The 27,983-nt window shown below is 38.2% G+C and overlaps 1 protein-coding gene across 8 annotated transcripts in view; it reads right to left on the bottom strand.

Moving 5' to 3' along the window:
* The window catches only part of ARHGAP28 (Rho GTPase activating protein 28), a 243,897-nt gene that overhangs the window by 57,041 nt on the left and 158,873 nt on the right, over nt 1–27,983 (bottom strand). For all 8 annotated transcript variants that reach the window (XM_032875717.1, XM_032875716.1, XM_032875722.1 and 5 more), the window contains exons 4-5: nt 14,657–14,749; nt 6,788–6,877 (exon numbers count right to left, since the gene is read on the bottom strand). In XM_032875717.1, the coding sequence (XP_032731608.1) occupies nt 6,788–6,877; nt 14,657–14,749 (183 nt within the window). The remainder of the gene's footprint in view (nt 1–6,787; nt 6,878–14,656; nt 14,750–27,983) is intronic.

Below are 27,983 nucleotides of genomic sequence, written 5' to 3'. Positions count from 1 at the left end.
TTTAAAGGCTGAAACTGATGGTTTGGGATGCTTAAACCTACTAAATGTCAGTTTCTTAATCTGTGAAGTGGAGAAGTGCCCATCTGCTGAGTTGATTTATTAAGTCTCTAGTCAGCTCTACTGTACTGAAGGCGTGCCTGCCCTTTGTAATGTAAATTATTCTGGGGGCTATCTTGGAGGAGACAGAAATTTAATCGTGATCCCTGCTCATGAGTTATTATTTATAATGAGGAGTAGAGTAACATTTATGGAACATTACTGAAAAGCAATCAACCCACTGTTCAGAGCTAATTTCTACAACACAGCTATGTATTTATTGGAGGGCAATGGAGAAGAAAGAGGTGCGGCCCAAAAGGGTTTCACCCAGAGGCGGGTGAAACTGACCTGGAATTCCAAGCATGATGGAGAGGACTTACAGATGCAGAGGCAGCTGGCAAAAACATTCAGACCCAAAACGAAGGTATAATTTCAGGTATGGAAATGTCTGAAATATTTCTGCTACACGGAATTGTGGAGAGACTGGTTTGCCAGGAGTTGAGGCAAGGTATTAGAAAAATATGAGAAATAAAATGGCCAAGATGGTCAGCTCAAATTATGGAAGGCTTGGAAAGCCACACAGAGAAGTCGAGACACTCCTAAGGGTTAAAACCAAACAGAACAAAACAAAGGAATATTCGTGTGTTAGAGTAGGGGAATGACGTGGTAAAAATGAAAAGGAGGAGAAATCTGCCAATAAATGGACTTTGAATTTTTAAATAGGTTGACTGAAAAGGCTAGGTGCTTGGTATTTATAGTGTTAAAATATCCACTCACCCATTAAACATATTAACACTACCATCATTTGAAATTTTATCTGAATATATTTGAAAGTTATCTGAATATATTTGAGGTATTAATGCCATTCCCATTTAAAACACACTTCCTTTGCTTGTCCATAACAGGTCCTACCATTTCCCTATGTGCCTAACCATAAGAGGCTGGGGCTTCAACTGGTGAGGAAAGGCAAGGTTTTCCAGCCAGTGAAGCTTGGTCTGCCGCCCAAATTATGCAGCACTAGTACTAGAGAGTAGAATATATGAGGTATGATTATTTTGAATTCCAGTCTATAGAAAGTTGGCACTACCTGTTTGAGTTCTCTCAAAATTAGACTTTGACTGTACAATATTTCCTTCACAAGAAACACCGTACCTAACATTTTTCATGTTTATTACTTATAGGAGAAATTCACTAACTCAAAAGATGTTTCTTTTCCTGACTGGCTGGCTGCTGCTTTTTTTCCCTCAAGGTTTGAGCTGGTGTGTTATATAACTCTATGTATAAAAGCTGCCTTGAATTAATAGATAATAAGGTTTCCCCTTCTTCCTCTTATGTCCCTGAGATTGGAAATGGTAAATCTACATCTTGCCAAATTCTCCAGAGACATATGTTTATTTTTAAAATCGAAGTATAATTAACATAGTGCTCTATTAGTTTCAGGTGTCCAATATAACAATTCAACATTTCTATAGAGTTTTCAGTCTTTATCAAGATAAGTTTACTCCTCATCCCCTTTATCTCTTTCACCCATCCTCCCACCCAGCCACCACTTTGCAACATTACTTTGTTCTCTGTATTCAAGAGACAGGTTTTTTGTCTTTTTTATTTTGTTCATTTGATTTGTTTCTACAATTCCACATATGAGTGAAATCATATGGTATTTGTCTTTCTCACTTACTTCACTTAGCATTACACCCTATAGTGTAATATAGGCCCACCCATGCTGTTGTCTCACTTACTTCACTTAGCATTACACCCTATAGTGTAATATAGGCCCACCCATGCTGTTGCAAATGACAATATCTCATTCTTCTTTATGGCTGAGTAATATTCCACTGCATCCATGTATACCACATCTTTATCCATTCATTTATTAATGCACACTTGGGCTGTCTCCATATCTTGGCTATTGTAAAATATTCTGCAAACATAGGAGTGCACATAACTTTCTGAATTAGTATTTTCCCCCTTTGGTAAATACCCAATACCCCAGAGATAAATAAGTGATATTCACTGACAAATATGCCATTAAGTTTGAAATAAAACATAGTAACAATTACAAAATCTATCCAATTGTGAATTTAAAGGCATTCTAATAATATCTTGGATTAAAAATTAAATCACATGTGAAATTAAAAGCTAAATGTTAGAAAATAAGAACATTAAATTCCAAAAATCTACGATAAAAGTTAAACTGTTATTCAGAGATTAACTTTTAACTTTAAATGCAAATAAGTAAGATTAAAAGTAAATATGTTTATAATCCAAAAGACTAGAAAAAATTATACAAGTAGAACCAAGAAGGAATGAAAAATTAGTAAGGATTAAATATATTAATACAATAGGAAAAGTAGGCTCATAATTAATCAATTAGGCAATTATTTTTAGGTGACTTCCTAGAAAATACTGCTGATAACAGGCAACTATTTACAGTTCTAATTGGGATAAAATACATAAATATTAGGAACAAAAAAGGTGAAATACCTACCTCACAGAAAATTTAAAATTATACACCTAAATAAGTGTGTGTGTATATTTGTATATATGTGTGTATACACAAACAGCATATACTGAAAATGCTAAATAAACTGAATGTTTTGCTATAATAAATACAGGTTACCAAAACTCACACCATTTGGGATGGAAAGGAATATAATGCCAAAACCATATCCACTGAAAAAATAATCAAAACACTATGTCTACACTGATGCCAGGTCTTGGAGGTTTCACTACCAAATTACAATACAAGGAGATTATGCTGAGTCAAATAAGTCAAGCAGAGAGAGTCAATTATCATATGGTTTCACTTACTTGTGGAGATAAGGAATAACACGGATGACATGGGGAGATGGAGAGGAGAAATGAGTTGGGGGAAATCGGAAGGGGAGACAAACAATGAGAGACTGTGGACCCTGAGAAACAAACTGAGGGTTTTGGAGGGGAGTGCGGGGTTGGGTGAGCCTGTTGGTGGGTATTATGGAGGGCACGTATCGCATGGAGCACTGCGTATGGTGCATAAACAATGAATTTTGGAACACTGAAAAAAAATAAAATAAAATGAAAAATAATTACAATACAAGCTTAAATATAATGGATTTTATAGATTATATATTTACATCAAATTTTAATATATGGCTCTAAAACACTGAAAAAGGATTCAAAGTTCTTAATATATTCATACCAAGATTAGTATATCTGTAACAACAAAAAGCAAATTATATATAGGCTAAATGCCACTATTAGAATCCTACTAATAGAACAGTTGTTAAAATGCTAAAATAGTAGAAACTGATATTCCATAATGTAATAAAAGAATAATATAACACAAGCAGGGTTTATTTAGCAACAAATTTATAATTCGTTATTAGAAAGACCTATCAACAGAATTTCCTAAGGTAACTGCTTAACAAAGAAAAATATATTTATTTTAGTAGATGGTGAACAATTGCTTTATATAATTCAACCTCCATTCCTAACAAAAACAATTACAAGGCTCAAAAACCTAGAACTAATATTCTATTTAATAATGAAACTTGGAAGAATTCATGAAAAAATCAAGAACTTATCAAAAGATTCCCATAATTATTATTTAATGTAACAAGTGATTATGGTTAGTTCAATAAGACAGCAAAAAGAAATAAAAGGATTATTTTAAAGAATGAGTAATGAAAAATTTCACTATTTCAGGTGATTCAGGTGATTATCTGCACAAATTTAAAATCAAATGAAAAGTTCTTTGAAGTAAAAAGAATTTTTGGAAAGGAAGCTATAATTGTACAAATATAAAAAAAATTACTTTCCTTACACTCTGCAAAAACAAACTAGAAGATGAAAAAAAACCTACCATTTTAAGATGTCAATGAAAACTATTAAGTTCCTAAGTAATTAATCAATGAAAAATGTATATGGAAAAAATGAAAGAAAGAATATTATGAACTTTTATTGAAGGACAGAAGACATAAATAAATGGAAAAACACAATTATTATTTCTCAGTGGGAGGAGTCGATATTTTAAGATGTAAATTCTATTCCTAACATTAATCTTTAAATTCAATGAAGTTCTTAGTGAAGTCCTAATAAGACTAATTTAACGGGTGGTTATAGCATTATCCTAAGTTCATCTGGAAGTAAAAATACCTAAGAAGAAAGAAAATTTTGATCCAGAACAATGAGAGTGAACACATCCCAACAGATTTCAAAAACAAACCACAGAGCCATAGTAATTAAGACAGACCCCATATATATATATAGATTACAATTATCATAAAATTGACCCTTCAAATGTATAGAGAAAAGATGAAAGATTGGGGGGGAAAAAAAACCCCAAAACAGTATTGGTCAAGCTACAGTTATCCTTTTAGTAAAGTTAGGTCGCCTACTTTAAACCATTCCACAACACAAACTCCAAAGGGCAAGTTCTGGGGACCCTCTGAAGTCTTGAAGATGACAATAAAATGTCCCTGGGAATTTATACTGCCAGGTGAGATTTACTTCACAAGAGTCATGGCCAGAGCCCTTGCATCCCTTGTTAACACATCACTGAATTATTAGAAATCCTACCATCTAGAAGAAACTTCAGAACCTAACTGGGGTGTCAGTGGCTCCTTATAACCAAGAACCAGGGAAGTCAAAATGTTATTTTCCTCATGGTACAACATTCTAGAATGATTTTCAGTACAGATGCAGTAAGGGTTAAGTTCTCATCCGTGGGCTGGCAACTCTAGCAACTAACTAATTTGTTGAATATTTCTAAGGAAAGATATTCTGAGTAACAAGCAATCCAAAGGAAGTCACACTGGAGACTGGTACTAATGAGATTTTTTTTGAGTCTCAATACCGCTGAAACTTTTATTAATATCACAATCATGATTCAATCAGTTTTCAGAAAAACAAAACCTGAATGACTAACACACTCCAGGAGACACTATCTGTAACTGCTACATAAGATTACAGTCTTTCTCTTACACTCTCTAACTTTCAAGAATCCTCTATCTGCAGACAATACATACCTAGTAAGACTTGGTGAATGAATGAATGGATCAACAAAAGCCTAGCAAACAAGGCCAACCCCAAATCCTCCTCAGCAACTCAATTATGCAACCATTCTGCTCCAAGTGTTACTTGGAGTGTGCATGGAACCATGCCATCCTTCGTTGGCTCACATAAAATGCCTGGGCCAAAAAAGTCAGTTAGAGAGAGAAGGCATCAGACTGTGTCAGGGGTTTTTACGTCAACTAGAAGACGTGGGGGAACTGCAGCAGGCACTGAAACAAGGCTTGCATGTTTAGATGAACGACTTGCCACTGTGAGGAGGATAAATTTAAGGGGTGTATGCTAAAGTCAGGGAGATCACGTAGGGGGCTACTTCAGTAATAAAGGAAGATGATTTGTTTCTGTACTAAGGAAGTAGTTACAGGAAAAGAGGGGAGTAGAAATATTCTATAACTATTTACAAGACGAAGTCCGTAGTTCTCGGAGATGGGCACATACAGGGCAGCATGTAGACAGAGTTGAGGCAAATGTATAGGGATGGTGCCCTGGGCACACAGTATCAGCAGCTGAGACACAATATACAGGATCCTGTGCAAAAGCCTTGGAGCAGGAACCCCCAGTCACAGGACCACAGCACAACTGTGAGAGGTTTCTTATAGGTAACTCCTCACTTCAGTACCTATCAGAGTTTGTGAGGGACTTACTTTGTGTTCATCCATCAGTAAGTAGAGTGCACTGGAAAATATCTCCAAAAGAGAGACATCCTTACTCATTTGCGTTCCAAAGGACAATCTTAAATAGGAAAATAGCAGCCAGATTCAGAGCTGGTCAGTCAGACACTGGGGGCAAGTCCTAGCCATCTGTGCCATAACCTGTAGGGCTACTGATAAGTTACTCATTGTCACTCATATTCTTTTGTGCTTCTTATATGATCTGTGTAACAAAGCAAGCTCAAAATCAAAAATCCAAAAACACAACAGGAAAACTCCTTCACCTGGGGCTCATGGCATTCTCTCTGAACAATGGGGATCTACTGAGAGTGTGCTATGCATGTGAACATCAACCACCTTCTGTCTCCAACTGGTTGAAAGATGAGAAAACTACTGCTCAGGGGCTCATGTGAACGTGCCCCCTCCACCTGCCTGACTGAGGTGCTCTTGCCTGCCATCAACTTGCCATCCAGTAACCACTACCTCATTGAACAGGGTCTCTGCCAGAGCACCTCCACAGAGACACCAAGTGGGGATGTACAGTGGTTCTAGGAGGGGGAGGGACATGATGAGGCTTTCTGATCAAAAGAAGTAAAGTTCTGTCACTCAAGGCCAAGTGAGTGAAGGCAATGAGCTCTAAGGCAATAGTGCCTTCAGTATCAGGATGAGGGTGTTTTAATTTATCCTGCAGGGATAAAGGACTTCTCGGTTAGATGGCAGAATTAGGCCAGATTACTGATGTGAACTCAGTCAAGAGGCCTAAAGGTACCAGATTCCTCCGGACTTGATACACACAAAGAACATCCTGGTTCTGACATTCTGACCACAGTGGTATCAATTTACAGAGTCCTCTTTTAAACTGAGATCTAGTCATTCCTCGGTTTTGAGTCTCCTACTTCCTAACTGTTAGAATGTTGGTGGGTCTCCTGGCAGCTGTGGTTTCTTCACAATCTCAGTTCAAGTTTCCTTATCTGTTTTGAAGAAATTGCTTCTTCTTGCCTTGGACTTGTAAATATGCTGTGCGATTGTTTTGGCGGGTGACGACTTACCACAGAGCCACTCCTAGGAGCTGCAAAACTCCCTTCTTCATCTTGGGACCCATCTGACAGGGTGGTATTGTTGAGAGAAGCACCACCTGGCTAAATGAAGAAATAAAGGTACCATTTTTATTCAGGCAAACACTTCTAACGTGTGTATTACACTATGTCTGTCTATTTAGATGTGTGTGACACTATACGAAGTTGTGACTTCCTGGGCAGGGACAGCTGCATCCAGTCCTTCAGGGAACATCACTGTGAGTTCCTAAATGCCAGGCCCTTCCACAGACACTGGACAGACACTGGGCCCTGTAGCCAACACTGCTATTGCCTGCCACAAACTCCTTTTTCCTTAACAATGTCTTGGCTTCGTTCCAGGGAGTTAAACCAAAGAACTTCATTTCTAGGCTGCTTTGCAGCTGGGAGTGATCATGTGCCTAGTGTGATCAATGAGAGGTAAGTGTAATTTAGCAAGAGTGCTTCCAGAACAGTTAAGGCTTTCCTGACCAAAAGGAAGAGGGTCATCTCGCATGCACTTGTGACAGTGCTGTAGATGACAGCCTAGAGTTGCGAGGTATCTTGTTGGAATAAGGATGATGGCCAAGACAATGGGCAGCAGAGGTGGAAGATCAAGCCTACCTGGGTTTGCACTAAGGCATCCTGTAATGTCCTGTCAGACTTGGACCACCAAGCCTCCATGTGAACCAAAACAACTTCAACCCTTTTATTACATACGGCCAAACTTGCCTGATCTTAATTTAGAAACACACCCTATAATTATCTTTTGCAGGGACTAGAATTCAGTAGCAACAATACCAGGTTATGTTCGTCATTTATAAAGTTAGAAATAAGAGATTTTTGCTGTAGTGGACCATGGTTTCACTAAAATTTAAGACGTAAATATTCTTTTATTTACTGAAGGAAACTTATAAAATAGAATATATCAAATATTTATATGAAAATACAGTGTTTTTTTTTTTTTTTTAAATTGTCACTCGGGGGCGCCTGGGTGGCTCAGTGGGTTAAGCCGCTGCCTTCAGCTCAGGTCATGATCTCAGGGTCCTGGGATTGAGCCCCACATCGGGCTCCTTGCTCAGTGGGGAGCCTGCTTCTCTCTCTGCCTCTGCCTGCCTCTCTACCTGCTTGTGCTCTCTCTCTCTCTCTCTCTGTCAAATAAATAAATAAATAAATAAATAAATAAAATCTTTAAAAAAAAAAAAATTGTCACTCGGGGCCCCTGAGTGGCTCAGTTGGTTAAGCATCTGACTTTTGATTTCAGCTTAGATCATGATCTCAGGGTTGTGAGACTGAGCCCTGTGTCAGGCTCTGCAGGGTCATGTAGCCTGATAGTTCTCTCTCTCCCTCTCCCTCTGCTCCCCCTTGCCACTTCTCTCTCTCTCCTTCTCTAAAAACAAAACAAAACAAAACAGAAAACCTTTCACTCACCTTGCTTGACCACATTTTCTATATTTCTTATGGATAGTAGGCATTACTTTATAAAATGGAGAAGTTTTTTTGAGAGAGAGAGAGAGAGAAAACAAGTGCACTGGAGTGGGTGGAGGAGTAGTGGGAGAGGGAGAGAACAAATCTCAAGCGGGCTATACACCCAGCATGGAGCCTGAATCTGGGCTTGATTTCACAATCCTGAGATATGACCTGAGCTGAGATCAAGAGTCAGCCACTTAACCGACTGAGTCACTCAGGTGCCTAAGAACCTTTTCCTTAAAATGACAAATAAAACATGAGAACTAGTATAAGATGGTGGACTAGCAGTCAAGATGCTCCCCTCTGACCCCCTTCACTAAAAACGGCAGAAAACATATATATATATTTTTTTAAGGAGGACATTTTTGATAGCACTAGAAACCATTAAAGAATTCCATAGCAGACCAACTCAGAAATTCCTAGATTAAAAGCAGATAGAATCGGTTTGGTAAAATAAAAACCTCTACCTAAGAGTTGCATAAGAGAACATTTCTAGAGAGGGAGGAGAAAAACAAACAAATAACAGAACTGTACGAAGAGTACGAAAGGATCCCAGGTAAATAGTTAAAAATGTTTGCAAAATAGAAGCTAAGTAGACCAGCCCCTTAAATATACAGACAACCCCTGAATATAATGCAGGAAAATCTCACAAAATGTAGTCTAAATAAAATGAACTAACTGCCTTAGGGTACAGGATCCTAGGATGAGTATACAGGCCTAAGAAGGAAATCAGGAGGCCTAACAAAAGACATGGAGGGCAGATTGAAATGAATCAGTTTTGCCTGGAAGCAATACATTAGGTTCTTCATTCCTGTCATCGGTTTGGTATCTGCAGATAATGTGTACTGACCTACCTGCCTCCTCTACACACTTCAAAGTTAAGTACACCCCACTTAGAAGAACACACAATCAATAATTTTAGCCTTTGGAGAAACTGATCTACTCAAGTGCAAAGGAAATATACAGCAATTTTCTCATCAATTAAAAATTAATAAAGTCAGTGCTATGATTCTACAGAGAACTTTAGGGGCCCACTGAGCTGTGGAGTTCCACCTGAGAGTGTGCTGGTGCCCTCTGTCTTAGAGAACACTTTCTACCCTATGCTTCCTTGGATCGAGTATCTGGTGGATCATCCCCCCCTTCTGTGACAGCATTCTCAATGGACAGCAGAACGAGGGAGGGACTGGGGAGCTGGACAGGAAAAAACACCCTGAATCCAGACTCCTGGTCAGAAGCTCTCTCTGCAGTGGAAGCAAAACCTAAAACCGGAAACACGTGCTGCCACTCAACAGGAGATGTGCACTTCCCTGACCAGATGGTTCTCACACTCAGGCAGACACTTCACTGTTTGCATCACTTACTATTACACATTCCAAAAGCTGATATTTTTCCACACAAGATGTTTATATTTGAAAAATAAATGGAAAAAAAAACTAAATATTTATATCTTAGTTGATACTTGAAAATATTGGGAAAAAAACATTTACATGATAGTCTGTTATTTTTATGTATGAGCTAACCCTTGAGGATCAAGCTTTAGTTGACAAATCCTCTACTTGGGATACATGCACAAAAATTAGTTTTTGTGTCTGTTTCTCACTATAGATACTTTTGGAATTTAGTTATTTTTTATTTACCCAATAAAGGATTCCCTGCTGAGTTTATGAGCTATGGGTGATGACCTGTGGGTGGCTTGTTTGCCAACAATCTGAATTACATTACATCTTTACTCAAGAGAAATGACAATATACACCCTTTACATGAAATGAGTCTCCATGGTGGCATTAAGCATAACTGCTCGAAACTGGAAACAATCCAAACGTCCATCATGAGGTGAACAGATATACCAGTAGTAGTATATTTATGCAATGGAATACTTGTAATAATAAAAGAACCAAACTTCCATCACATGCAGCAAATGGATATATCTAAAAAAGTTATCATGAGTGAAAAAAGCCAGACACAGAAGTGCATTTTGTATTTATAGTTCTACTTATATTAGAGTGAAAACCATCCTAATATGTTAGAAATCACCACAGGGCTTGCCTGGGTAGGAGCAGGATGACAACTGGCTGGCAAGGGGTTCAGAGAGATTTCTGCTGTGATGGAAATGTTCTGTTTTGATGGGCTTGGTTGTATGGGTAAAAACATATGTTGGAATTAATTGAATTACACACCTAAAATACATGCACTTAATGTTTATAAATTATACCGCAGTAAAAAACCATAAAAATAATTTTGATTCCTTTAAAAAATTTAGTTCTTCTCTTCAGTGTGATTTAAGGGGCCATTGCTGCTATGAACCAAGAACCCACAGCTGCACTGGGGAAAAAGTTGTTCTTGAGAAATAAGAAATTGTTTATTGAAACTTAGAAAAAGAATGAGACAAGCTAAAAAAACTACATTCATGACCAAGAAAAAAACCTACTAATCTGGAAAATAAAGATGAAGAGACAGAGCAAACAGACTAACATGAGAGGAAGTTTACGAGATACTGAAATTTAGGGGTCCCTGGATGGCTCAGTCGTTAAGCATCTGCCTTCAGCTCAGATCATGATCCCAGGGTCCCGGGATGGAGCCCATTTAGGGCTCCCTCCTTGGTAGGAAGCCTGCTTTTCCCTCTCCCACTCTCCTGCCTGTGTTCCCTTTATCACTGTCTCTCTCTCTCTCTCTGTCAAATAAATAAATAAAATCTTTAAAAAAAAAAAAAAAGGAAGATACTGAAATTCAAGGATGCCTGGGTGGCTCAGTTGGTTAAGCATCTGACTCTTGATTTTGGCTCAGGTCATGATCTCAGAGTCATGAGATGGGGCCCTGCATCAGGGTCCACACTGGGCATGGAGCCTGCTTAAAATTCCCTCTCTCTTTCTCTCTCTCTCCACCTCTGCCCTTCCCTTTCCTTCCTCCCCCAATTCTAAAAAAAAATTTAAAAAGAAGTTACTGCATTTCATTCACACATAGCAACAACCATCTAACAACCATCTAATATATCTAATATGTGTTCTAGAAGGATGGGGATACAGAAAATGGGGAGGAAAAAATGACTTAAGACATAACAGAAGACAGTGTCCAGAAACTAGAGGGGGGGAAAAAAAAAACAGTTCTCAGGTGAAAAGAACTTGCCAAGTAGAGACCAAAATGAATGAAATAAAGGGCAGATCCTCAAGAAAATTCAGAATTCCAGGAATAAATTCAAAATAAATTAAAAATTCAAAAATTCAAAAATTGGCAGGGAAACAAAAAAAATACCCCCTCATTTATGAAGGAATGAGATTTAGGCAACTAAAATAAGAAAAGAAAAACAAATAATGTAAGAGTGCAATAGTCAGTCACTAAACATTAGAAGAAATTTTATCATAAAAGTTTTCCAGGACAGCTAACGTTTTCCAATAGTAATGGTCAGTCAGTTGACACACGTTCCTATCGGGAATATTAACATGGTATCCAGAGTTTGCTAACCATCTTGTAAGAGTACGGATTAAATGCTATGGTGGCAGCATAAAAGGCAAAAAGCAGAAGTTCATGCTAAGCCTGTCACTTCACTGTATTGAAGATGTACCAGCAATGGTCTACCCACCACCATCAGTACTTGTTTTGTGATTAAAACAAATTCCTACTTGTTAAATCAAAGTTCCTTAGATTCTGTTTTCCATGAAGCAAACACAGATGTAACTGACATTGTTTTTAACAGACGCTATGATTGTATGCTGCAGTGAATTATAAAAGAATAGCAAATACAGGCATTTGATTTTCACTTAAGACACTGGAAATAAACTAGATCAACTACTTTGCTTTTTGCATATACTAACACCTCAAATGACTAATTCATTTATGTGGACTGCACATTTTATCTATCCAAGATGTGATTTTTAGAGGTTTGTTATGATGTTAGACTGGATTGTAGGACTTTTGTAAATGCCCAAATTCAGTGGCATTTGTGATGAGAGTCAAGGGTCAACTGTATATAATACATAAATAGACTATTTTAAGTGGGTTATTTCAAAATAAATACTTCAGATATTAATAAAATAATAAGATGTAATATGGACTCTTTTTAAGAGATTTACTGAGCTATGACATACAATTAACTACAGACATTTAAAGAGTAAGGGATACAGTTTGATGTTGTTTTGAGAAAAAATGTAGGCCTGTGAAACCATCACCATAGTCAAGACAATGAACAAAATCGGCACCACAAAAATGTTCTTATAGCCCTTTATAACATCTCCTTCCTTCATCTCCTCATCCATCCCCAGGTCACCGGGGAATCACAGTCTTCCTTCCCTCACTATAGGTTAGTTATATTTTCCATAATTCTATATAAATTGGATCTTTTTGATCTGGCTTCTTTCACAACGCATAACCACTTTGAGATCCATCCATGTTGTACAGATCAATAGTTCATTGCATTTTATTGCTGAGTAATATTCTGTTGTATGGATATGCCAGAATTTGTTCATCCATTCATCTATAGGGAAAAACTATTCCCAGTTTTGGATTATTGTACTAGAAACATTTGAGTAAGTCTTTGTATGGACATATATTATGTATGAGTAGAACAGCTGGGTCTGCAGTAGGTATATGTGTAACATTTTAAGAAGCTGTCACACTATTTTCCAAAGTGGATGGCCTGCTTTACATTCCCAAGAGAATGCAAGAGAGCGTCAGCGGCTCTGCACCCTCAGCAGCAGCTGAAATGGTCAGTCTTTTTAATTTCAGTCATTCTACCGGTTATGTGGAAATATCTCACTGTGGCTTTATTTGTATTTCCATAATCACTAGTGCTACTGAGCACTTTTCACAAGTTTATTTGCCATCTTTTTTGGTGAAGTGTCTATTTGAATCTTTTTTCCATTTTAGAAGATGAGAAAAAAGCCAAACACTGGAAAGCTCAAAGTATATTCTTGAAAGAGAAAGCTGATTTGTTTTCAGAGGTAAAGGATCTATGTGCTTAAATTAAGGGAACTAAAGGTTAAATACTAGCAGGAAACAAACTGGGAATAATTTTCAATATAAAAAGAAATTTTATATTATTTCTGTAAACAATTGGGGTTATATTCTGGGATTAAATGGGAAAGTTAATCAGATGATCAAACCTCTCTTTCCTAAAACCTAATACAGTGAACAAAACATAACTTAAAAATAGGAAAAAAGATTCCCAGCAACATTCACATGAGTGGTGACTGGAGAGAGAGATATTCTAGGAATAACATAAATTCTTCTATAATCCAACTGCTGCCCCATCAAAACAGCACTAATGAAGAATGTAAATGGAGGGGCACCTGGGTGGCTCAGTGGGTTAAGGCCTCTGCCTTTGGCTCAGGTCATGATATCAGGGTCCTGGGATCAAGCCCTGCACTGGGCTCTCTGCTCAGCAGGGAGCCTGCTTCCCCCTCTCTCTCTGCCTGCCTCTCTGCCTACTTGTGATCTCTGCCGGTCAAATAAATAAATAAAATCTTTAAAAAGAGAGAGAGAATGTAAATGGAGAAAATTTTTAAATAGACAACTGTCATGTCCAAAATGAGAAAAGACAACCCAAAGTGTGAGTAACCATACTTGGGTTCACTATATGAACTTTCAAACAAAGACTCTCCCCAACACCATCTCAGCAAGGAGGAGAGAACCTACTACAATTCACCATTCTGCCTTTTGTTATCTGGGAGGAAGTGAGGAGAGGGAATATGAGGACAGAAAAATAAAAAAGAAAAAAGAGACTATATGACTTCCACCAAAGAGAGAAAAGATAGTTTAAACTAAGAGTGCACATAGAAACCTGTGAGAAAATCTTCTGGGCTAAACCATAAATGCAGTCCCCTTTCCTGTTTGGAAATAGATATAAGCTCCATCCTCCTCCTCAGGCTTGCTGGCTGTTCCTTCTTCTGGGTCACCTGGGAGGAGAAGTGGGGATGGGGCAAGCAGGGAGATGGGAGAGGTAGGGAGACACTGGACACCTGAGGTTACATATATAGTCAGAAGAAAGGTGCTTGATCTTCACCTTGTACTGCACAAACAGTAGAAACCTGAGGACACATGTTTCCCCTCCAGCAGATGGACCTATGACTTGATGGAATGAACACTCTTCTGAGAATTTTTTAAAATAAAAGAAAATGTAGAGGAGATAAATCTGCCCCAGAAAAGGCCTACAATCATTGGTTTTCTGGGTATTTATCTGTTTTTATAGGGTATGCAATTATTTGTGGATTTAACTATTAAACTTGGCTTTATTTAATGCTTAATGTTTTCCTGCAAATTGAGTAAATGTGGATAGGTATGTTGAGAGCTGCAGCTGTCCAGCCATCGTAATTATGGTACATTGTTCTGAAGTTTTGCCTGATTCTCTTGAAAAAAATGACTTCTTCATTCATCCCTATCCCCAACTATCCTGCTGTAACTTACCAAGGACCCACTTGTTTTCATAATTCCTGGCAGTTCTTTTTCCTCCGGGGTTCCATCCAACTGAGCAGTATGGTTGTCACAGGTATCACCTGGCTAATGAAAGAATGAAAGTCATTTTCAACCAGGCATATCTGCCCCAACATGGTTGTTTATTCAATTACACATTATATAAGACTCTACAAATGTATAGTCATATGGTGATGGAGCATAAGTTGGTCTCAAAAGCAAACACTGTTAATTACCTGCCCAAATCCACTTTTCTTAACTTATGAATATCATGATTTGCTCCAAAGATGCAATGTCTAAACTAAAAAGACTAAAGTGTGATCATGTGATGGCTCTGACCAATGAGATACAGCAGAATCCTACTTGGTAGAGCATCCAGGAAGGCTAATGTTTTCTTGTTAAAGTGGATAGAATCCACCAGCTAATGCTGCTGCTTCTTCACAAGGACCCAGTGTCTGTGATGCCCAGATATACTTGATAAGCACTAAATATTAGCCCATAGGCCAAGCGGAGCAGAATGGAAAGATAAAAAACTTGGTAGATTCATGCTAGGAAATCAGCCACACCAACCTCAGACTTTAAGGATAATAAATCTCTAATCATCTAAGTCATGAAGCTTACTGATTAACCCATGCCACTTTAAAACCAACTTTATAATTTTTTGTAATGATTTACAAATCAGCAAAAGCAGTCAAGTTTTTTCAATCAAGAAACTAGAAATACATTAGGTTGACTAACTCAAAAACACATAAGACTGAACCAAATATTTCATTCCTATTCACTGAATATTGTAAAAGCTCTGATTTTCATTATGCAGCAAGTGTTATCTAGAGATCATTATGATTGTGATAGATGGCATTTTAGGTCTTGTGCATATGCTCTAAGATTTTTAGCAGCATTTGTGATATAATGGCATTCCCCAAAATAAAATGCAATTATTCTATTCCATAATTGAAGCAACATTTTGCCAAATTAAATATACTGGATATTAATGAAATCATACACTGCTACATGAGACTTCAGAAACTGTTGTTTTGCATCTTGCTTTTCCATATTTTCTAACTTTCCCCCAATATGTATGCATTATAGTAAGAAAAACAGACATCTGTTTCTAAGTAGAAGCAATGCTAAAGAGGCAGTACAAGAAACCAGGTCAGGACAGAGAACTGAAAGCACACCACTTCCAATCACTCAGAATTAGACAAAGGTGTGTACTGTTATAAGAATAGCTCCAAGTGGCACTGGAAACCAACAAGGTGTCCTAATAACAGGTGAAACATTGTTAGAAATTCCTGGGAAATAAAATGTAAACAATGTATTTCATAATTGTATAGAACTTACCCTAAGAACAGCATAAATCAACATTGCTGGCAAAGAAAGGATAAATCTACAAACAGCAAACATACAACCAAGTGAGCTCAGTGTGAAAATTACAAAGAGGAGGAAGGAGCCTTAGCTCAGTGGCCACAATAATTTATCATGAAGTGTTTCCTCAATGGAGGGGCCAGACAGATCTCCCGAAGGCTCCCTTTACACTGAACAGCAGGCAGTAGCTACATATGGGCCCAAGAAAATCACTCCGGCTGAAGTGAACCACCTGCCTTGGAAAGTTGTCCGGGGTTGAGACCAAAACACATCTCAGTATCAGGTAACTCTGGACCTTCATGAAAGTCACGGAAGGGAGAATAAAAGGAAACATCAGTTTTTGTCTTGGATAGTAAGAAAGGAAGTCATTCACCCCTCTCCCTTTGGGTGTGTGTGTGCGTGCACGCATGCATGTGTGCGTGTGCACATGTGCACATGAGCATGGATACTCATCCATATGTAGAGTTTAACTTCCATTCATTCCCATATTTTACTGACTTACACAGTACCCAAAATCAGCCCTCTCATTTAATAAAGAGTCCTTTGGGAAAATATCTATATCATGGTAGAGAAATCACACAGCAATAACATCCTAAGTCACTAATGGGTTGGTCTAGGCCATTAAATACATATCAATCACCAAGGACCATTAGACATTGGAGAAAATTAGTGTAATGAATAAGTTACTCTTGGTTAAAAAAAAAAAATCAACATTCTAAAAAAGTACAATGATAAACATTCTAGGAAAAAGAATTGAGGGAAGGGAAAAGGCTTAAAATAAGTTAATTTCAGAGAGATTTGAAAAGATATTACAACCATAAATCAGGACAAGCTATCATAATAAAGGGGGAAGTCATTGAAAAAGCAGTTCCTATCAATTAATAGTATGACTACTGAATTAAAAAATCAGTAGAGGCTAAATTATAACCACTCACGGCAAAAATGACAATTCAGAATCTACAAACTGACATAGACAAAATCTACTAGCAAAGAGAACAAATAGGAAAAAAGACAAGGAAATATAACATACAATTTAAGAACTATGTGAGTTTGGGGTGCCTGGGTGGCTCAGTGGGTTAAGCCGCTGCCTTCAGCTCAGGTCATGATCTCAGGGTCCTGGGATCAAGTCCTGCATTGGGCTCTCAGCTCAGCAGGGAGCCTGCTTCTCTCTCTCTCTCTCTCTCTCTCTCTCTCTCTGCCTGCCTCTCTGCCTACTTGTGATCTCTGTCAAATAAATAAAATAAAAATAATAATTTAAAAAAAAGAACTATGTGAGTTTAACACACAGGCAATGAAAGGAAGGATAGGAAAATGGAAAATAGGGCGCCTGAGTGGCTCAGTGGGTTAAAGCCTCTGCCTTCGGCTCAGGTCGTGATCCCAGGGTCCTGGGATCAAGCCCCACATCAGGCTCTCTGCTCAGTGGGGAGCCTGCTTCCCCCTCTCTCTGCCTGTCTCTCTGGCTACTTGTGATCTCTGTCTGTCAAATAAATAAATAAAATCTTAAAAAAAAAAAAAAAGAAAATGGAAAATAAATTAACTAAAGAAATAATGGAAAGAGAATGGCCAGAACTGAAAGAAAAGGAACATTTTTCACCAACAAAAAGCTAAGTGCTGATTTTGATTTAATAAAAAGGTGTCAGGGGCACCTGGATGGTACATTCAGTTAAGCATCCAACTCTTGATTTCTGCTCGGGTTGTGTGATCTCAGGGTTATGAGACTTGAGCCCTTCGTGGGGCTCCTCGCTCAGAAAGGAGTCTGCTTGGGTTTCTCTTTGCCTTTGCCCCTCCCCACAACTCCCCACCAAACACATGGACATAAGCTCTCTTTCTTTCTCAAATAAATTAATCTTTTTTAAAAATAAAAATAAAAAATAAATTTAAAAAAAGATATCATATCCTGATGACAGTTCCGGTCTCCAACACTAAATATAAAGGTAAAAGGCTTCCAGAAATATAAAAATGAGAGAAGGAAACAAATAAAGGAGTAAGATTTAGAAAGACATCAGATTTCTCAACATTAACACTACATGAAAAAGCAAACAGATTATTAATATTTACAAATTTCTGAAAAAATTAATATAGGGCTTAGCACTTTGATACTCCTAGTTTAGGATTTAAGCTTTTTAGATATGAAAATTTAGTATCCACAGATATTTTTTGCCAGATTTGCTCAAAGGATAAAAGATGTAATCTGCTAAAAAGATGTAACATTTTGTAATATATATGATTATGCAAATTAGTATTTGTACTATTCTCTGTATTTACTCTACTATGTTAGCCCTCACCATCCTCCTAGGATTAAGAACAGTACTCGCTTTCTCATTCCAGAAACCTGTCAATAGTTCAGGGGTAGGGCTGGAACAAAACTTTAATGTCCTCTTCCATCTCACTGCAAGATTTCTTCACGTGTTTGGCGCCACACTTGCCCCTTTATTCACCTTTAAAAGGTGGTAAGACCTTCCAGGAATTGAAATACATGGACTAGTGATAAAAGGGAAAAGAAACAAAAGAAGCCTAGACTAATCATGAGAGTCCATGGCCAGGGTGGATGTGTTGGGTGTGGCATGTAAGACTTCAAGAGTAAAGCTCACTCTTTAGCGCTGCCTTGACATCTGGTAAAAGCGCAAGGACCACAAGTGGTCTAACTAGAAGCTCCCCTCCTACTCTGGTCCCTCATAAAAGGTCCCCTAGACAGACAATGTTCCTTATCTGGGGGACCAGACACAATTCCTGCTTATCCTTGAGTAACACGTTTCAGTTCCCTGTTAGCCGGTGAAATTATTCAAACAAGCGAATCACATCCTCCCATGGGAACCATGGGGTACCTCACTCTCTTGATGCTACAAAGCCTGTCTCCTACCACCCCTGGTTATTCACTCTGTTCCCAAGTGCACCCCACACGTGGCTCTGTGTCCCCATCCCCCAAGCTGTGAGAACATGTGATAATAAATTGCTGCTGATCTTGTCTGTTGCTGAGTGTCAAGATACCCCTGTAACCCTAGGGTGGGAATCCCTCCCTCATCCACAGGATGAAAAAGAGATGATCAAAATAGTATACAGAGAGCCAGGATAAAGGCTGATAGAAATCCACTATTTGAAAACACTAGTATCTATTCTGTGTGTCCCTCCTCTGGCTGGTCTGGAAGAGTAAACGGGAGAGAGGAATCACAGCCTGGATCAAGAGTCTTGGTCGGAAGTAAGGTATCTAAGACTCCCTACAATGCAGGAACAATCTAAAACCAAGGACACTTACTGCCAACGTAGCAGAAAAAGTAGACTTCTAACTAAATGGAATAATCTTATGAGAAAATAATGAAATTAGGAAAAAAGAAAAAAAAAAACTAGTGACAAAATCTGCAAAATAGGATTGGTCACAGAACTTGACAAAACCCTCACGCAACAGAAGAGCAGCCAGAAGACAAACTAGACACATCCAAACCCTTAAGCAGAATTTGGAAGGAACCAATGACTAGCTTGAATTAGGACAATCTTTTAAAGATCCAGATAGAATATCCTACATAAAATACATGTAAGATGAAAATAAACTGTATGGAAACTAAAGATCATCATCATCATTATTCATCAGATCAAGGATGGTACAAGGGTTATTCTTAGAACACCTAAAGTATCTCGCTTCCTCTGGTAGGAAAGAAAAAAAGTAGAGCTCAAGAGAAGGTAATATATGAGTTGTAACAAGGGAAAGTTTCTCACCATAAATTTCCTGCTGTCATGAGTCCAAGTGGAGGCAGATGTCAGTAGACTCATGCCCTTCTATGCCTCTAGTCTGGGTGCAGCACTTGAGTAAAAGGATGCAGGCCTTATGCTAAGTGGTATATATCATGGCATGGGATTCATCTCACACACAAAACCCTTCTACTGAGATCATGTCATTGGCAGTTACGAACTCAGATTAGCACTCTGTGAATCTCTGAACTAAAATAGACAAGGTGGGCTCTACGGAAATGTGTTTACCTCCTGCACTAGACAGTGTACTTTTCCCCACTTATTGTTACACATTTAAAATGCTACCATGCTGTCCCTCATAAACTATTTATATGAAATGTCAAAGTATTTCTTATATTGAGAATTAAATCAATATTGAAAGATACATGGAGAGTAGCATAAAACTATTACGTGTTCAGCAAAAAGAACAAAATTTAGCAGATGACATCCCTGACATCTTGACTTCTGGCTGGGGCTAGAACTGCAGCCATGGTTTTGTTGTTGTAAAAGCAGACAGGCCATGTAGTTATTTGTGGATTTAACTAATTTTTCATTCCTGAGTTTAAGAGTCTCTGTTTCCTTCTTTCTTTCTTCTTTTTTCCTACACATGTTTTTGTTTTTTAAAAGAGCACACTTAATCAGTTGAATGGGGATAAAAGTTTCAGATATTTTCCAAAATATTTATAAAACACTTCATTGTTGAGAAATCACTTCTGGAGTGGTGGCTATCAAACAAATAATTATAAATTATTTTTTCAGTGTTCCAAAATTCATCTGTTTCCTTCTTTCTTATAAGGCAAGTAGGCATTTTGCTCAAGTTTTCCTGACTGCCTTAAAATAATTACTTTTCCCAGCCTCCTTACTCTTAAGTCCCCTTGCTTTACCTTATCAGCTGACCATTTCTGCGAGGAATGGCTGATATCCCTTCTTCATACAAGGTCACATACAAAAGAGGAGCTGGGATACAATCAAAATCATCTGGCCATTGAGAAAAATGAAAGTGCAGGTTTATTCAGGCATATTCTCCACAGCGTAATTGCACATTCAAGTATGTGTTCTGCATATATGTGTACATTGATGCAGATTTGTGGAGAGATCCACAGATCTGATTGCTGTGCACCAATCACTGCATGTAGCCATTCATCTGCCAATACTGAGAGCCCACTACATTCAGGGCATGATGACAGACATTGGTCTCTGTGGAGAATACTGTTAATTGTTCACCCCAAACCCAATCACCAGTCTTCCTTAAAAGAATCCTGATTTTCCACCCCTCAGGGACATTTGTGTCCAACCAAAACAAACAAAAAACAAAAACAAAGAAAAAAACAAAACAAAACAAAAAAAACATCGAATTCTTAGACTCTGTTGCAGCTAAGGATGATCACATACATTTCTGGGCAATGAAAGGCAACTGGGATTCTACAGAGTAAGGCTTCTAGGAGATTAAGGTCAGAAAAGATAGAGTAAGTTGGTACATGTTCCTGGAATGGCCAGGAATATGAATATAGTGCTAGGAGTGGCCCAACAAACGTACAAGTAAAAGGATGAAGGCTGCATATGAATGACAAAGTAGAAAGAAAGAAAGAAGATGGAAGCACAGAACACCTACCTTCACTTTCTTCCTAAAGAGAGAGAGAAAAAAAATCTGTATTTGTATAACTCATGATTTCTTAGGTTTTCTGTTACATGCAGTGAAATGTGTATATAGGTAATACAATCATGTTTCTTAAATAAGAGTGAATGAGGGGCTCCTGGGTAGATCAGTCAGCTGAGCATCCGACTCTTCATTTTGGCTCAGGTCATCATCTCAGGGTCATTCGGAGCCCCACCTTGGATTCTGCAGTGGGCTTGGAGCCTGCTTAAGATTCTCTCTCTCAAGAAGCTGGAGGAGAGGTGGAAGGGTGGGGAGTTGCAGGGAGAAGCGATAATTGGGTGAGGGGCATTGAGGAGGGCACCTGATGTAATGAGCACTGGGTATTACATGTGACTATGAATCACTAAATTTTACCTATGGAACTAATTAAAAAAAAATTCCCTCTCCCTCTCCCACTAGTGTGAGCACATGCATTCTCTCTCAAATTAATTAACTGAAAACTAATTCAGGGTGCATGACTATATTTATGCAGTCAGTTATGCTGGTTCCACCTTTGACTAGTTCCTTATCAATTATGAAGTTGGAAATAAATTAGATAGACTGTTTTACTCAATTAAATGTGTTACTGAAAGGAACATTTGATTCACATCTTCTATATATTAGAAACAAATGTATTTGGGCACTGAAATTCTGCTCATGATGAACAGTACTGTAGACTGTATTATGTAACCAGAGGCTGATTTAGGATTTGTGATTTAGTGTATAATAGTTCTACTAACACAAGGGTTAAATATTCTTTTATGGCTAGGATTCCATTAAAAATTATATTTATTGGGTATTTAATTAAGTCATAAAAATGTATTTGGGGCTATAGAAGCAGTCATTTATCTTGCTTGTCCATATTTTCTAAGTTTCCAGTAAAGATTATTTTTTTAATAATAAGGAAAAACACATTTTTTGGAAGAAACAAATATTACTGAAGAAACAGCATAGGAAAATTGGATCAAGATAGCAAAATGCACATACCACTTTCCCCTCCCTCCACAAATCTGACTCAAAGTGTCAAAGAGATACCTTTTTCAAAGAGTAGATCTAGAAACCACTAAACATTTCCATTAACAGAACAGAAATTGTTGGATGTTCCTGGAAGATAAAAAGCAAGCAAGAATGGTTTGATAAGGGCAGGGGAAAACCTCAGCCCAAAAAAAAACTACAAAGAAAAATGTGTAGAAGATAAATGCTGATCTAGAAAAAGCACATATCCAACATGAGAATAAAAAAAACAGTAAGGGGGTGCCTGGATGGCTCAGTGGGTTAAGCCTCTGCCTTCAGTTCAGGTCATGATCTCAGGGTCCTAGGATTGAGCCCCACATCGGGCTCTCTGCTCAGCGGGGAGCCTGCTTCCCCCTCTCGCTCTGCCTGCCTCTCTGCCTACTTGAGATCTCTTTCTCTCTCTTTGTCAAATAAATAAATAAAATCGTTAAGGAAAAAAAAAAAAAACGAACAAACAAAAAAACAGTAAGGCATCCCCAATTCAGAAGACAATGGCCAAAGTAACCTAAGAATGTTCTTCTGAACAAAGAGGCCAGGAAACAATCCCTTCCTCTAGCACTGAACAGCAGGCAGCAGCTAAATGGGATTCCAGAATAAAACACAACAAGCATTCTCTTGGTGATAAAATGAGCACCTGACTTGGGGAGGAGGAGGGATGTTGTCCTGGTGTAGTGGTCCTGGATAAAAATAAAATTGACCTTCACTGAAGCCTTCTAAAAGAATTTAGATAGAAGTATAAAAAAGGAAGTTAGGTTTGCCTAAAAAACAAATAAATTACAGTTCTTTAAGATTATCATTACTTTGGAATTGATACCGTATTTGTTTGTCTTAAAGTGAAATGTGACAGCTGACTGACACACTTGACCACTCACACAGGCCCAGACTGCATCCACTACAAGAGTATTGGAGAGAAAATAAGTGTACATGATTACACAGGAAATATACAGACTTTACCTAGACTCATCAATCAATCAATCAATGACTCAACCTAGTCCTCCATTAATAAATAAGAATCAACACCCAAAGATCAAAATCAGCTGAACAATAGTGATGTAATGATGGCAAAAATAGAGGACCCTGAAGAAAACAGTAATTCAAGGAAATGAAGACCACCTTGGAATTTAAGGTTTAATTTAGTACCTTAGAGTACAAAAAAGAGCAGATCACTAAGGCACAGAGAAACTCAGGGGAAAGGAGAGGCTTCAGGAAATTAACAATATGACTGTTAAATTTCTTAAAATCAGGGCAACTGGGTGGCTCAATCAGTTAAGCCTCTATCTTCGGCTCAGGTCATGATCCCAGGGTCCTGGGATCAAGTATCACATCGAGCTCCCTGCTGGATGGGGAATCTCCTTCTCCTCCCTGCTTGTGCTCACTCTCTCTCTCATATAAATAAATGAAACCTTTAAAGAAATTTCTTAAAATTAACTAAAGGCTAAAGTATCAATACAACCATGACCAAATTATTGTCATTAAAAAAAAAAAAAAGTTGAAGAGATAGGAAAGAATGTAGAACAAGCATACAAATAAAGCTTGGAAAACAAGAGAACATTTAAGAGACACAGCGGTTCAATTCAAACAATGCAACAGTCATCTAACAGAAGTTCCAGAAGGAGATAAGGGAGAAAAAGAAAGGAATAAGTACTGGTTTTAAATGTTAGAAGACAATATATAGAACCAAAAAATGACTGAGTGCTCACATTGAAGAGCTTTCATATGGAAAATCCCTAGCAGAGACAAGGACATAGGTTGTGAAAAGGTAAAACTGGAAAAAAATGCAAGGTTCCAACAATAAACATAAAGTTCAAAAGGCTTCCACATTGGTATATAAAGGAATGAGGTCAGTAGAGATACCGTGCTTCTCCACAGTTAACAGTGCACAAGAGAAGACAATGGGCAAGTATCTTCAAAATTCTGGAGGTTATTCCAAGCATGGGATTCAATGCGCAAAAAATTAAGAAAAGACTAGCATAATCTAATTCTCTTTTAAGTTACTGAATTTATATCTTCACTAGGTAAGTACAGTGGATCAGATTCATATGTCTAAGATTAATGTAAACTTATCTCATGAAACTCAAGACGTTAAATCTTCATTAAGAAAGTGAAATGGAGGGGTGCCTGGGTGGCTCAGTGGGTTAAACCTCTGCCTTCGGCTCAGGTCATGATCTCAGGGCCCTGGGATCAAGCCCCACATTGGGCTCTCTGCTCAGCAGAGTGCCTGCTTCCTCCTCAATCTCTCTCTCTCCCTGCCTCTCTGCCTACTTGTGATCTCTGTCAAATAAATAAATAAAACCTTTAAAAAAAAAAAGTGAAATGGAAACTTTAGGTGACTGTTCTATTATTGTACATAAATGAGGACAAAGAAAGAAAGAGTAGGAGTGGATGGAGTACAGGGGGAGAGAGAAACACACAAATACACACACACAGAAGGAAGGAGGAAGTGAAGGAGGACAGAAGCAAATAAAGAGACAGAAAGGGACAGACAGGTACTTTGGGCAAAAGAAGGAGGGAGAGAGAAATTGGTATTTATGCTGTCACATTCAGATAGGAAACTTAAAAAGTTTAGGTATGTTTCTAAGAAACTTCCAGGTCCACTTACAGAAACAGATGCTGAATTTTTTAGGAAGAAAATCTGTGAAGATGTTTATCAGGCCTGATATATGGTACATATACCATATTTTTTTAAATTAAATTCAATTAGCCAACACATAATACATCATTAATTTCAGATGTAGAGTTAAGTAGTTCATCAGTTGCATATCACAATACGACCCTCCTTAAAGCCCATTACCCAGTTGCCCCATCCCCCTGTCCACATCCCCTCCACCAACCCTCAGTTTGTTTCCTTCAATTAAGAGAGTCTCATGGCTTTTCTCCCTCTCTGATGACTTCTCATTCACTTTTCCCACCCTTCCCCTATGATCTTCTACACTGTCTTTTATATTCCACATACAAGTGAAAGCATACAATAAATGTCTTTTTCTGACTGACTTATTTTGCTAAGCATAATACCCTCCAGTTCCATCCACATTGATGTAAATGGTAAGTATTCATCCTGTCTGATGGCTGAGTAATATTCCATTGTACATACATACCACATCTTCTTTATCCATTCATCTGTCAATGGACATCTAGGCTCTCTACACAGTTTAGCTATTGTGGACAATGCTTCTATAAACATTGGGGTATAGGTGCCCCATTGGATCACTACATTTGTATCTTTGGGGTAAATACCGAGTAGTGCAATTGCTGGGTCATAGGGTAGCTTTATTTTCAACTTTTTGAGGAACATCCACACTGTTTTCCAGAGTGGCTGCACCAGCTAGCATTCCCACCGACAGTGTAGGAGGGTTCTCCTTCCTCCACATCCTCACCAACATTTGTTTCCTGACTTATTAATTTTAGCTATTCTGACTGGTGTGAGGTGGTATTCACTGTGGTTTTGATTTGTATTTCCCTGATGCCGAGTGAAGTGGAACATTTTTTCATGTCTGTTGGCCATTTGGATATCTTCTTTGGAGAAACATGTGTCCAGGTCTTCTGCCCATTTCTTGACTGGATTATTTGTTTTTGGGTATTAAGTTTGGTAATTTCTTTATAGATCTTGGATACTAGCCCTTTATCTGATACATCATTTGCAAATATCTTCTCCCATCCCATAAGTTAGTTGCCTTTTAGTTTTGTCAGCTGTTTACTTTGCTGTGAAGAAGTTTAATCTTAATGAAGTCCCAATCATTCATTTTTGCTTTTGTTTCCCTTGCCTTGGGAGATGTGTCTAGCAAGAAGTTGCTGTGGCTGAGGTCACAGAGGTAGTTGCCTGTGTTCTCCTCTAGGATTTTGATGGATTCCTGTCTCACATTTAGGTCTTTCATCAATTTTATCTTTGTGTATGGTGTAAGAAAATGGTCCAGTTTCATTATTCCACATGTGGCTGTTCAATTTTCCCAACACCATTTGTTGAAGAGACTGTCTTTTTTTCCTTTGGACATTCATTCATGCTTTGTCAAAGATTAGTTGACCATACAGTTGAGGGTCCATTTCTGGGTTCTCTATTCTGTTACATAGATCTACATGTCTGTTTTTGTGCCAGTACTAGCTTGATGATTACAGGCTTGCAATATAGCTTGAAGACCAGCATTTGTCACAGGTTTTCTATTACTTCCTGTTCCAGTTTTGGTAGTTTATATGATTCTAGGAATATATCCATTTCTTCCAGGGAGAAAGAGAGAGAGAGCGAGAACAAGCAGGCAGAAGATCAAGGAGAAGCAGGCTCCCCACTGAGCAGAGAGTTGGATACAGGGCCTAATCCTAGAACCCTGGGATCATGGGTTAAGCGGCTCAGACAAAGGCAATCACTTAAACTGACCGAGCCACCCAGGCGGCCTCCAATATTCTTCTGATGTCCATTAGAATGACAAATCATTCTCCACTCCCTCATTTTCAATCTGCAGGTGCCTTTGGGTCTAAAATGAATCTCTTATAGACAGCATATTGATGGCTCTTGCTTTTTTCATCCAATCTGAAATCCTTTCAAAGGTTTTCTTTGGAGCATTTAGCCCATTTATATTCAGAGTAACTATTGAAAGATATGGATTTAGTGCCATTGTATTATCTGTAAAATCCATGTTTCCATAGACTGTCTGGTTCTTTTGGTCTATGTTACTTTTGCACTCTCTCTTTGCTTACAGGACCCCCTTTAATATTGCTTGCAGGGCTGGTTTAGTGGTCACAAATTCTTTCAGTTCTTGGCTATTGTTCTTTTGTTTTTTGTTTTAATTAATTAATTAATTAATTAATTGACACAGAAAGAGAGAGCATGTGCATAAGTGGGGGAGTAGTAGGCAGAGGAGGAGGGAGAGGCAGACTCCCCACTGAGGAGGGAGCCCATTGCAGGGCTCAATCCCAGAACCCTGGGATCATGACCTTAGCCAAAGGTAGAGGCTTAGGTGACTGAGCCATCCAGGAGCCCCTTTTTAGTTTCTCTTTGTCCTAGGAGCTCTTTATCTCTCCTTCCATTCTGAATGACAGCCTTGCTGGATAAAGTATTCTTGGTTGCATTTTTTTTTTTTTTTAATTTAGTACCCTGAATGTATCATGCCAGCCTTTTCTGGCCTGCCTGGTCCCTGTGGATAGGTCTGCTGCCAGTCTAATGTTCCTACCATATACATTAAGGACCTCTTATCTCAAGCTGCTTTCAGGATTTTCTCTTTATTTCTAAAATTTGCAGGCTTTACTATTAAATGTCAGGGTGTTGACTATTTATATTGATTCTGAGGGGGGATTCTCTGTGCCTCCTGGACTTGAATGCCTGTTTCCTTCCCCAGATTAGGGAAGTTCTCAGTCATGATTTGCTCAAAGATATCTTCTGTACCCCCACCTTCTTCTTCTGCAACCTCAATAATTCTAATATTGTTTTGGTTTATGGTATCACTAATTTCTCCATTCATGGTCCATTAGTTTTTTTTCTTCCTTTTCCTCAGCTTCCTTGTTTTCCATCATTTTGTCTTCTATGTCACTGACTCTCTCTTCTGCCTCAGTTCCCCTAGCTGTTAAAACATTCATTTTAGACTACATCTTAGTTAA

This window comes from Lontra canadensis, unplaced genomic scaffold (genome assembly GCF_010015895.1).
Source record: "Lontra canadensis isolate GAN:19392208 unplaced genomic scaffold, GSC_riverotter_1.0 scaffold57, whole genome shotgun sequence".
In the NCBI taxonomy this organism is placed as follows: Eukaryota; Metazoa; Chordata; class Mammalia; order Carnivora; family Mustelidae; genus Lontra; species Lontra canadensis.
This window is presented reverse-complemented; position numbering and strand designations above follow the sequence as displayed.